This window comes from Mytilus trossulus, chromosome 9 (assembly GCF_036588685.1).
Source record: "Mytilus trossulus isolate FHL-02 chromosome 9, PNRI_Mtr1.1.1.hap1, whole genome shotgun sequence".
NCBI lineage: Eukaryota > Metazoa > Mollusca > Bivalvia > Mytilida > Mytilidae > Mytilus > Mytilus trossulus.
Window position 1 is genome coordinate 56,303,389 of NC_086381.1, and position 13,666 is coordinate 56,317,054.

At 31.4% G+C, this 13,666-nt stretch overlaps 1 protein-coding gene across 1 annotated transcript; it reads left to right on the top strand.

Moving 5' to 3' along the window:
* The first annotated feature begins 841 nt into the window (after nt 1-841).
* LOC134684779 (putative L-amino-acid oxidase YobN) lies at nt 842-12,814 on the top strand. The gene is made up of 7 exons (XM_063544086.1): nt 842-1,086; nt 3,144-3,469; nt 5,715-5,799; nt 6,127-6,267; nt 8,300-8,395; nt 9,912-10,114; nt 10,736-12,814. Exons 1-7 carry the CDS (start codon nt 861-863, stop codon nt 11,621-11,623), a joined length of 1,965 nt encoding a protein of 654 aa, XP_063400156.1. The 5' UTR covers nt 842-860; the 3' UTR covers nt 11,624-12,814.
* Nucleotides 12,815-13,666: the final 852 nt, after the last annotated feature.

Sequence of the window (13,666 nt, forward strand, 5' to 3'; positions counted from 1 at the left end):
TGTATATTTGAACGAAATGTTTCATTGACTAAAATCAGAATTGTTTCGAATAAACACAGCAGAAAACATAATAAAATTGATAAGGTAAGTTGTTTTACTTTTTCATAAGAAATATCATTTTGTTATAAGATTTCGGTTGGTTTGTTTTCGAGGCGGTAGTTACATGTAGAGCAGAATCTGCTTTCCATTCGGGAACACAATAGATCACCCAAGTATTAAGTGTAGTCTGTGCTGTGTGTTTTTATTGTTTTTTACCTTTTTTGTTTTGTGTGTTTATTTTTTTGTTTCATTCGTTTTGCCTTGACGTTGTACGTTTATTTTACTAAATTTTTTACTGGTTTCATTATGAGTTTAATGCCAGTATTTATGATTACTCGAACTAAATGTTCAACTGTCAGATGGATTGAAACTGAAGGAACTGAACTGCTTTTCTTTTCATCACGCAAATTACAAATTATTTGTAAATTGGAAAAAATATTTTCATATGTCAGATTATCTATTTCTAAATGCTTTGTTTATTGTAGATAAAAAGGCGACATGTTTTATTTGTCAGCATGCAGTTATAGTATAAGATTGAGTGTGACTCTCGCTCTGGTATTTTTGCCACTCTTTTATACAACTTTCATTTCGTTTCTTTTTAGATAACAATAATATTGAACTAAAACTTTTTGTTAGGACGAGTAAAGTATATCCATTTTACGTTTAATGAGTAAAACAATCCTTTTATGACCCTTTACTAACTCTGAGCGATTTGCACATCGTTTAAAATAAACACCTTTCTATATTTTGTTATTAAGAGTATTTACAACAAACTGCTAAACCATGTATCTTGAAGGTCTTATGTAAATGTGCAAAAAGAAATGGAGGCGAAGAGGCAACTCAGCGCAAGGACAAAACTAGATGATGCTATTAGTTTAGATCGGTCAATCAATTACGAGTCACATGAAGAGGATGATGAGCTCTTTAACCTAAAGCAATCACTTAAAATTACAGATGAAAACTTGCGAAAACAGAGAATGGAAAATGAAAAGAGAAAACTTCAGGACGAATTACAAAGAAAACAAACGGAACTTGAGAAAGAGAAAGGTAAATAAATGATATCCGAAGTCTTTTTGACATTAAGGAGATTTTAAACTAACGTACGGGTATCATATTTAGAACAAACATAAAAGCTAATTGAGTATGATCAGCGTGTCTTTAATACAAAACAAAACCCATTCGTATAATACATGTATGTATTAAAGCCTCAAACTTGTACGGTTGTACATGCACATAAGTAATAATCACCAATATTGGTGTACTATGCCTATATAATTATTTAATACTAACCTGGAATTCAATGTAGTTGTTTTATTTTGTAGTTTTACGATTTTTGCGTACTTGATTTTTCAATTTTCTTCTAGTTGATCAAATATGTGTATGCATGCAATTCTTGATATATAAATTTCAAGCAGTCTAGCTTTCATACTCAGGGACCATGTTTTTTTTTTAAAAACCTCCCTCGACAAACCATCAAAAATATTTTAATCGAGTCTAAAATCCCATAGTTTAAATATCTGTTTATAAAATACGTACCCTCACTTTATACATTATACATCCTTATCGTATATCCGGTTGATTTACTGCCATATGTTAATTCGTTATTTAAATATTTTTTTTACTCATTTATATTGTTACAGGCAATAAATAAGTGATATGGAATTTACAGTTGTTGCTGTGATTGAACAACTAATATATGTTATCTGGCATTATCCCTTGTTTATATTCATTTTAAAATGACCACACTTTAAGATTATTAAACAACACTTATTCATTAACAACATATCACACCTTAAATTTACTGAATGTTCACATATCAACAAAACGATTCAACATCTACAGGTTATTGCATGATCATCAATTATCAACAAGATATTACATATAAATGAGATAAACTTTTACTCATCAATCAGCATCAATATATCTCATCTTAATTTTACTGCGTTGTCATAATCAATCAACACAATATCTCCCCTTAAGGTTACCGTCTGATCATCAATCACCAACATAGATATTACATCTTAAGGTAATCGCATGCGCATCATCAAGATATCAGACCTTAACATATTATGCTTAACAATCATATTTTTTCCCCGTCACTTAAGGTTATCGTACGATCATCAATCACGAACAAAATATCACATTTTGAGGTTACCGCAAGATCGTCAATCATCATCATGATATATCACATGAAGGTTATCACGTGATCATCAATCACAATATATATCGCCTTAAAGTTACTGTGTGATTATCAATACAACAAAAAAATCTTCATGTAACCGGAGATGCAGCAGTCGTCAATACGATATTACAATTTAACTTGACCGCATGTTCATCAATCATAAAAAAATATCCCACATTAAGGCCTCAAATCCTTACTTGAACTCGAGACAATAGCGTAACAACACAATATAAGACACTCTACAGAAATTGAAAAACAATTGAAACTAGTTAAACTCATGAGATTGATAAATCGTTTGCAAAAGTAGACATTATTCGCAATACTAAGGAATTTTTAATCTCAGGCATATATATATCCTTAACCGTATTTGGTAAAACTTTTTTTTAAATGCTGGGTCCTCAATGCTCTTCAATATTAGATGTGTTGGCCTTTTTTTTTATCTGAGCATCTCTGGTGAGTGTTATGGAGACGAATTGCGCGTCTGGCGTATCGAAATATAAGCCTGGTAACTTTGATACGTACTAGCATGTAACCAAAATACCGACCGGAAATTGTATATGTTTTTTACCAGATAAAAAACAATATTCTTAGACCTTATAACAATGTTGAATTTGTTACCTTTTAGAATTAGATTTTGTAAAGGATCGTTAAGTTTATCGTGATCTTAATTGATGTAGTTAATAGCATGGTTATCAATACAGGATGTGCTATCCCGTTTGTAGAAAGTCTTTTTCGTGTATAGCAAAATTCTCCAACCAAATATTAATTTAGTATAATTTTTAATAAATTGTAGAAACGAATTACATGACTCAATAACTTTCTATAAACACATAGATTACTTTTATTAAAGTCCAATATAACCTGTAATATCCCTTTGTAAATGTGTTTGTATTTTTTCTTCCTAACGTTACTACTTAAACAGATAGACACTTTGTGAATACAGCACACCCAACATTCAGCTGTCCTTACATTGGAAGTTTGACTTTGGAACAAATGCAAAGTCCGGTTTCGACTGAAGGAAAATATATCACTCCACCACCAGAGCCGGCACCTGTGCAGCAAGATGATTGTGGTAAAGAATTTTATATGAATATAATTAATGGCAGCTTAAGGTCTACATTCGAGAAATATGGGCCAAGTATATGTACGGGAAGTGGTAATACAACAGGAGCCAAATCAGTTGTTATTGTGGGAGCCGGTGTTTCTGGATTATCGGCTGCTTTTGAATTAGAAAAAGTAGGATACCATGTAAGATATATTGCTATTACCTCTGTTTGAACTCTTATATCAAGCAAATATATAAAAATACATGTAATTTATAACTTGATATGTATATTTATAAATATTTATTTTTGTCTTTTAGTTATTCAATTAGCTCTAATAACAGTGTTACACCGTTATGCTCTTGCTAAAACTTTCTGTATTTTGAGCGGGGTTGAGTCAAAATATCATGCTTTTTAAAATATTGGTTTATTTTTCGTTTAGAAATTTTAAGTTTGATTTTATATGCAGGGTTAGAAATGTTGTTATAAAGCGAAATTAGATTGTCGATTAATTACTGTCTGAGTCTAAGACTGTAGAGTCATATGACATATCATATTTAATATAATGTCAATGTTATTGAAATTTTTGAATTTACACATACTTATATACTAAACACAGTCATGTACGGACGTGTTGTATTCTTATTACGACTCTAAGTTGTATCAACAAATTACATTTAGGTCCTGTTCGTGGAAAGAGCAATCGCTTTTATTCTGATTAATTTTTTTGTTCCGCCTGTTATTTTTTCTTGCGTAGTATTATTGTTCCGAAAGATGTCGATTTTGTATTTGGTAAATGATATCGAAAATAAACTCATCATAGATACCAGGATTGAAATTTTATATTAACGGCAGACGCGCGTTTCGTCTACAAAAGACTCACCAGTGACGCTCGAATCAACAAATGTTTGAAAGGCCAAAAATAGTACGAAGTTGAAGAGCATTGACGACCAAAAATTCCTAAAAAGTTCTGCCAAATACAGCTAAGGTTATCTATTCATGAGGTAGAAAAGTCTTAGTATATTTCAAAAATTCAAAGTTCTGTTAACAGTTAAATTATAATTATGAACATATGAATGATATCTCAAGTCAACACAAAAGTGCTGACTACTGGGCTGGTGATACCCTCGGGAAATAAATCTTCACCAGCAGTGGCATCGACCCAGTAGCTGTAAATAAACTCATCATAGATACCAGGATTGAAATTTTATATTTACACCAGACGCGCGTTTCGTCTAAAAAAGACTAATCAGTGACGCTCGAATCAAAAAATGTTTGAAAGGCCAACAAAAGTACAAAGTTGAAGAGCATCGACGACCCAGATTCCTAAAAAGTTCTGCCAAATACAGCTAAGGTTATCTATTCATGAGGTAGAAAAGCCTTAGTTTATTTCAAAAATTCAAAGTTTTGTTAACAGTTAAATTATAATTATGAACATATGAATGATAAACCAAGTCAACACAGAAGTTCTAACAACCTGGCTGGTGATACCCTCTGGGAAATAAATCTTCACCAGCAGTGGCATCGACCCAGTGGTTGTAAATAAACTCATCATAGATACCAGGATTGAAATTATATATTTACCGTTTACATGTTTTTAAAACTTACCCTGTTTAACACCTCTTCTTGTAGAGTTATCTTCCCAAACATTGTTTTTTTTGTGGCCACTACTCCTTTGCAACCGTTAAAGAAACCGACCAATTTAATTTACAAAATTGCTGGCTACATTTTCAGGATCTTGAGTTTGGTTTTGATAGACGTCTTTCGGAGACTTCCTATAAGATAATTCCCCCATGTGCATTTGATAAAAGTTATATGCATTTCTAAAAAAGTATTTAGAAACCATATATTTTCGTAATCAGTATAAATAAAACTATCAGTAGATCCCAGAAGGGACATTATTTACCGGAACTTTGCAATTATATTCCTTATTTCAGTCAAAAGTATATAAAAAACATATACTTATTGAATCATTGTGACGAAATATATGATTGGAAGTCAAAAGTTACTTTGACGAAATGGGAAGTAGCTTCTTTATTTCCAAAATTCATGTGCAAACACGGCAAATTGTTTTCTGAACAATTTTGTTATTAATTTTATGTCATAGGTTATCTCACCGTCTGGATCTGGAGCATATCAATGTAAAATGAAAAAAAAAATGTTATGTATATATGTCGGTTTTTTTAATAAACCATGAAGGATCAATTTATCATTTGTTTTTTGGTATTTCAATGGAAAACACCAAAATAAAAAAAATAAAATTGATTTGTTTTTAAATATGTATATGTTTAATAGAGATCAGGATAATCTTTCTCTTACAAAATAAAAATATTGTAAAGGATCAAATGATATCTTGATTGGTTGTAATCAGGAAGAAGTTTCATTGTTAGTGCTATGTTTATAATATATTCATGATTTCCGTAAGTGAACTGATTCGATATTTATTTTAGACTCAAATTGTTGAGCTTCAACACAGAGTTGGTGGTCGAACAAAAACACTTAAAGCTGGATTTTCTGATGGACTCCATGCTGAAGGTATTTCATAAACACGGTTAATGCTGTGCGTTCGAGGATATACATCAATTAAAAAAAATAATTGAACGCCTCACAGAACAGAATAAATATAAACACATTTTACTGTATGACTTTTCACCAAAAAACGTTCACTATTTCTGCATTACTTGGTAAGTTTTGAATCTTGTCAAAACAATATTAAATATTCAACTAGGCCATATGTCTTTTGCATTTTTGCAATTTTTATTTAACAAACTCAAAATGATGAAGACAATGTTCTCATATTCAAAAGGTCATAAGTATATAACATGCTTACTGTCTATCTATGTTTAGTTTGGTGCTTTACAGGTGGTGCCATGCGAATTCCTAAAAATCATTACTGCACTAATGGATACATAAAAAAATTTGACATTGATCTGAGAAATTTTCAAAATTACAACGCTTACACTTGGTTGTACCTTGATGGTATTGGTAAAATTAGAACAAAAGGTAAATCTGTATGATATTTTTGTTAACTCCTATATTTTCTCCTTCAGAAATATTGGAAAGGTTAAAAGCACAAAATAATAGTTCGATTTGTAATTCAACTTAAAAAAGTAGCACTTTCAACTTCCATTGACAGCTTTTCGTTTCACATCTGTTTTATAACCACGGGCAAATCCTCGAAACATTTAATGGATCAAGTTTGATGAATTATTTTTTTCGACTTTTATTGAAGGAGGGTTTATTTCAAAAACGCATATTATGCAGATTGAATTCCAAACCGTGTGTATTGAATTTGAAATAACTTTATGGCTGTAGTGACATTATATACAGAAAAAAACTCTGTGTTTAGTTTAAGGCTGGAAAATTGTTTAACAAAGTGTAGGTACGTTTTTATTAGTAACAGGGTAGCAATATTGGCATATTAAGGTTACCATAATGCCTTATAAAATTGTGCAATACTTTCGCTGCATCTATATTAGGTCGCAGAATAGTGAAACAGATTATAAAACTATTTTACAGAAAAAATACAATATTTATAAATATTTGATGTATTTCAGTTTTATGGAACCAAGATTTTATTATCTTTTGTTGAATCCATTTTTGTGTATTATATTTTTTTTTCTATCAATTTCAATATGTTAAACCAGTACAGCTATGAAGTTATAAGATTTTAACGGGAAAAACACGTGCGACGGATTAACAGTTGTATAATACAATTACAAAATCAAATTCCAAAGGAAAATGCCTTTTTTCGAATATCAAATTATAACTTACGGTAGAGTCAGATGTATACGAGCACCTAATTTTTTTTGCTTCCCTATCAATGGTATACCCATGAAAGCAATACTCGGATAATACTGTATGCACACATTCATAACATGCTTTTTTTCGTAAAGTTTTCCTTATACATGTACATTGATTAACTCTTGTGATTGTATGTAAATAGTTATCAAAGGTACCAGGATTATAATTTAAAACGCCAGACGCACGTTTTGTGTATATACGACTCATCAGTGACGCTCAGATCAAAATAGTTATAAAGCTAAGCACGTAGAAAGTTGAAGAGTATAATGTTTGTCGAACCTAAGGGAAACCGCAATTTTGACAGTTCTGCAAATGATTGGTGATTTTGCAAATGTCTACAAATAGCTAATCTTGAATGACGGAAATATTTTATAAATCGAAACATACGAGTTTATAGGAAACAGACAGCAAAGAATGCGTAGCAAACTTTTTTCATTTTGATAAAATTTTACTGAATATGAACCTGATGGTGGAATTGTTTTATAGATAAATGGCTCAATATGCTAAATCATGGAATTGCAATTATAAATTCATGCTGGAACATATGAAGAAATTATTATCTTTTCTGTCCCTTCGGAAAACTAAAACAATAACAAGACCGATTATATGTTTGTAAAATTGCTAATATGCTGGTAATGCGCGATATCATGGGGCGCGCAGACACCACAGATGTCACTGAATTTAAAAGATAAGAAAAAAGTAACTTATTTGCGTTATATTAAAGATGAAAGAAAGTACAAATAAGAGGTATTTTTCAAATACATTTTTATTTCCTTAACTTGAACAAACCTAACACGAACAAGTAACATCTCCGTCACAAAGAGCGAAACAAATGTAGTTAAAATGCAACCTAAAAAGAACGGTTGTAACATAGTTCTTGCTAATATTTTGGCTTACAGAACTATTGCATCGATCAGAATACCTAGCGCCATCTAGTTAAGTTGATCACAGAACGCTGTTGAAAGGGTTCTCTGTTATACTGATGAAGATTACTGGACACATATAAATTGTATGCAGCTGAAGTGCTTTTCTCGATTTAATTCATCATTAATGTTAAAAGCCAAAAATTAAGAGTCAAAAGCAAGAAGGAATAAATACAAAAATTCGCGACGAACTTTTTCAGAATTTATTTATACGCGAATGTATTAATCAGAGATGTATCACACATTATCTTTTTTACTTTTTACACATTTTGCTGTAACCCAAGTAAACAGGAAACCTTATATTTCAGATTGGGAAAATAATAACAAATATTACTCAGACAAGTTCTATTTAGGATGGGATGCCAACATACCAGCATACCAACGGGATAAAGTAGACGGAATATGTAAGAGTTTTATAGTGATACCAATTAAGCTTTTACTTCTTCTTTTTTAAAAAGACAAAAAACATTTGAAGAGACAAATCGTATATTTTACATAACATATTAACAACAAAAACTTTCAAATACTAAGTCTTAATGTTTTGTTTTCAAATATTCTGTCCTTTCGTAGTGGATGAAACTCTTTACTTTCTATAATAAAAACAGAATCATTACCAATTTGAAAAATGAATTGATTGTCGTTTCTATGGCATTCAGTTGAAATATTTCATGAAAATCCAGACGAGGACATATTAAATGTTGGTTGTCGTAATTGCGATGTATTAAGCACAAGTTTGTCTAGTCAAAACATTCCTTAAAGGATGTCATTGGGATGAAAGGGGAAACCAGATTGTAATTTTGAAATAAGTTAGTTATTTGACATGTAGTTAGTTGACTGAGCCATTCGACAGAAGAAAACGTGGGTATTTCAGAACAGTAGGCATTATTTCTCTTAGTATCATTGCCATCAGAAGTTCCTATGTACTTTATGCGTCGTACAATTAAAAAGAAAACGCTTGACTAAAGACGACCATGTAGCATTTGGATATATCGAAACAAAGTAAACTATTTTATAGAATATTTTTAAGTCTTCGTTTCGAATACAAGGCTAGTGAAATGTTGAAAAATATAACTTTTTCAAGATCCGAATTCATTTAAAAAGCCCATATTATTGGAATGCGGTTACGATTGAATAATATGTTCTAACAGTCAATTGCTACGTTTCTTAACGACATAAATTGCACCGTTTCTAGAATAAACAATTAATTAATTTTTAGTAATCATGCTAGCTAGTTGATTGCTTAATGACATGACAAATATGTTGTTCATGTTTAGGATTAGAACTAATTAACAATAAATACAATTGTCAGTCTTGTAAAAGAGGCTGCCAGTGTCGAAGGTCGGGAAATTTAGTTTGTAACAGAAAATGTGGGTGTTTTGAATTTTGACAGAAATTCGGCCTTGCGGCAAACAACATACGGTCATCTTAAAGATTATTGAAAGGGTTCTTAACGTGACACTCTCCTTAAACAAATCATCGGACCGCTTCAATGCAATTTACTCAATTTGATTTTTTGTTTCTACATGTTCTATTAGATCTTTATTACTTTGTTATTTCGAGTGTTTTTGAATGCTTCTAATAAGAAATAGATTAAAGGTTCATTTTGTGCCAGTCATTTAGTTTGATAAATTTTGGATTACGATTGCTGGGTAGACACCGTTGTTGAATTTTTCGATGAGTATACATATTTTGATTCATAAACAAGTGATACTCTAATGATATATCAAATTCTTTGCAGCATAATACAATATTATAATTTGTGATCTGAAATAAGTTTAATGGATTACTTTGATAACGTTACATTATAGTACTTTTTAAAATGTCTTCTCAATCAAGAATAAAACACATTTTTATGAGTATTAAACATGTTTAAGATTCTGAAATATTATATTTGTAATTATTGGATATTTTATATGCTAGTGCATTTATACAGCCTTACCGTCAACCCCGTGAAAGCTGATCTTTTTGCTATGATTGATTCAAATGGCCATCACACTGGATGGAACAAATGGGTAGAAAAATGGAGTAAGCTCTCAGTGAATGACTTTTTGAGATCTAGAATTGGAGCTGAACCCAGCTGCATTTACAGACCTTGGCCTGAAATTGCTATTAGAGGATATCAGGTACATTTAACAATTGAATTGAAAACTGCATGTGGCCTTCATTTCTTGTTTAATTAAGAAACGTTTTATTATATAAAAATGTGAATTTCAGATTTAATGTCCAATCAGATCATTCACGTTTTACATACCGTCTCCTGAAACTATAAATCAAACAAACAAAAAAAAAGGTAAATTCAAAAAATAATACAGCTCCAGGGAAAATTCAAAACGGAAAGTCCTTAATCAAATGAAAACTAAAAGCTCAAACACATCAAACGAATGGATAACAACTGTCATACTTCTGTTTTGGTTTGGGATTTTTCTTATTTAGAAAATGGTGGATTGACCCTGGTTTAATACCTAGATAAACCTCTCACTTGTGTTACAGTCACATCAGATTAATCGTTCATGCAACTGATACAAATGCATCAAATTTGATTAAGTAACATGCGTTCGGGTTTTCTTTAACGTTACCGTAAAAGCCGTTGGGATATTTAATATTTTCCAGTGAGTATTGAAAAGAGAAAACACAACTCAACAATGAATATTGTTTAAAGCAAAAGTAGTTCTGTATGTAAATTCATAGTTTAGTACACAATTTTCTGTTGTTCCCCTTTCAATTATTAACCTTAACATTTTAAGATTGGCAGTTACTCTCCTGCTTTCAACACAAGTTTGGTGGAATTTTTACGAGATGACTTAGGAAAATGGTGGACACATTTGCTTAAAACTCCGGTCGATGGGATGGATACAATAGCCAAACATTTTATTAAACCACATACGTTCGAACTGAAAACTATTGATTTATCAAGAAATATCAGCTATGGTGTCAGAATAAATAAAATTCGAAAAATCAACAGAAATAAGGTTGAAGTTATAGGAAAAAATGTCGTGACAGGCGAAGATATATTGTTTCTTGCAGACGCCGTTATTGTAACGGTTCCATTAAATATTCTTCGGCAAATTGACATCGACCTTGACGAAGAATATCGTAGAGCTATTAGTTATATTCATTATCAACCTTCTACTAAGGTAGCTCTTCAGTGCAGAACACGGTTTTGGGAGAAGGAAGTTGGACAGGGTGGATTTACAAAAACGAATCTACCAATTGGCCAGTTGCATTATCCTAGCAGGGATGATCCACTACTACCAAATGAAAGAGGGATATTAGTGTCTTATACATGGGAACAAGATGCACTTATCTTTGGTTCCCAAACTAAACGCGAGGCAATCGAAAGCGCTGTGAGAGAAGTAAGTAAAATTCATCCAGAAATGAGTAAGCAGTTTGAAGTCGGTATGGTCCAAGCTTGGTTTAGCGACGATGCCGCACAAGGCGCTTATGCGTGTCTTCTTCCATTTCAGTATAATGAAGGCATGAAAACCCTGATGACTCCAGATCACCCTATATACTTAGCTGGAGAGGCTATGTCATACACAAACGGATGGATACAAGGAGCAATCGAATCTGGCCTAAATGCAGCTTATCATTTGTATAGCAATAATAATTTTCGGCGTATGTGTCCTGAGTGAAACATTAATATTGCAATCACGCATGCGTCTATGTTATACAAGTTGATTTTTATTAAACAATTGATAAAAGTACGTTTAATGAGTATGCCGATTAGGTATATAATTTTAAACTTTAGATACAATATATATTTACAAAAATAGTAACAGTTTATTACTTCATTTGTATATATCTATGTTTATTTGCAATTCATGTTCATGTTTATTGGAAATTTATATCAATCTGTATATTCTAATTATTGTCTTGTGTGATCTATGTATATATATAAACTCAAACGTACTTAAGAATGATCTAAGGTAATCTATGCCTGGTATAAGAAAACTCTTTTTTTCGAAAAATTCAAAGTTTTGTAAGTAGGAAATTTATAAAAATGACCACACTATCGATATTTATGTCTACACCGAAATGTTGACTATTGGGCTGGTGATACCCTCGAGGACGAAACGTCCACCAGCAGTGGCATCGACCCAGTTGTGTAAATAGTTATCAAAGTTTTACGGACGCCATCACGAGTTGGTTGACCGTTATGGAATAACTGTTTCACAAATGATATCGGGTATGTTCCTTACGTCGTAACTACAATCCCCTTCCTTTTCATGAATGTGACCTACCGATTGAGACTATTTAACGGATTTTTTATAACATGAACAACAAAACGGGTGCCACATGTGGAGCAGGATTTGCTTACCCTTCCGGAACACATGAGATCACTCCTAGTTTTTGAGTGGGTTCTTGTTGCTTTTTCTTAAGTTTTCTATATTCAACTTGTGTCATGTGTACTATTGTTTGTATGTTTGTCTTTTTCATATTTAGCCATGGTGTTGTCAGTTTATTTTCGATTAATGACACTCTTTTATATTTATTAAAGGTATATTTATAGACCTTAAATTGTGTTATGGTATTCATTTAACGATTAGTATGCCAATAAGATATCGGTCTTTATAGTGCTTCAATAGACTTTAAATCAATTGCAATAAGAACTATTTGTATAGATCCACTTTCTTTAACGACGATTATCAATACAGTTTTTAAGAATTATGCACCTCTTATTTTTATCTTAGAATATAATGGTCGTTACTGTTTTTGATGACACATTAAACTTTACTTGATATATTTTGATTTTCTGATTGATGTAAGATATATAAAAGTATGTATTTTTTTTAGTATGGCACGGTAGCAGGATCTTGATTTGAAATTGGACTTTACCTGTACAATTCGTACCTAAGACTGGATATCTCATCCTATTGTTTTTAAAGCACTTACATTAAAATCAAATCCATTATAACTTATGTAATTCTTTATAAGCCATTTATTCTTAGGGGATATTATCGTAACAGTGTTAATGGAATCTTTGAGCATACTCATATTTTACTTCAGTGTCTATTGATTGGTGCAACTATTCCTTCTTATTCCTCCAAGTGCAAACAAATCTTACAAATGTATGAGAAAACACAAAACATCAAAATAAAACATGACTAATGTTATTTCTGATTTTTTTGGGTACATTTGAGTCATTTAATTCCGAAAAAAAAATAGTTTCTCGAGTAAGTCGTTCCAGACTTTGTCAGACATACTAACGATATCAACAATGATTAAAGTCTCTCATTTTTTTTTTGCAATGAGAGATCGTATGCAAACTTTGTGGAAGCATGTAAGACCACGACAGCAATTGGTTTTTAAATGACACCTCTGGGACTTTCTTATACATCTTGTAGACCTTTTCACAAGTAAGCTGAAATTAGAAAAATAAAGCGTGAGTTACTTAAGATTATGTTTTATTTTCTGTTCTATTCACAAATTTTGTGAGTGAAAATATTTATGACATGTATAAACGGTTAATATTCTTGAACGAAACATTTTGTCTTATGATATCTTATAAGTTTGCACATGTTCTTCGAATAATGAACATTATCATCTGACAAATAATTTTAAATGTACATGTATATTTGCATAGATCTGCAGTTTAATCAGAGAATAATTAAGAATATACAAAATCAATTTACTCAACAAGTGGTCCATTACCGTCTTTAGTTATTTCTGTATTT

Coding starts and splice junctions, on each gene's coding strand:
- LOC134684779 (XM_063544086.1), top strand. CDS start 861: ATGGAGGCGAAGAGGCAACTCAGCGCAAGGACAAAACTAGATGATGCT. Junction 1,087..3,143: donor GGAACTTGAGAAAGAGAAAG/GTAAATAAATGA, acceptor CTACTTAAACAG/ATAGACACTTTGTGAATACA. Junction 3,470..5,714: donor TAGAAAAAGTAGGATACCAT/GTAAGATATATT, acceptor TATTTATTTTAG/ACTCAAATTGTTGAGCTTCA.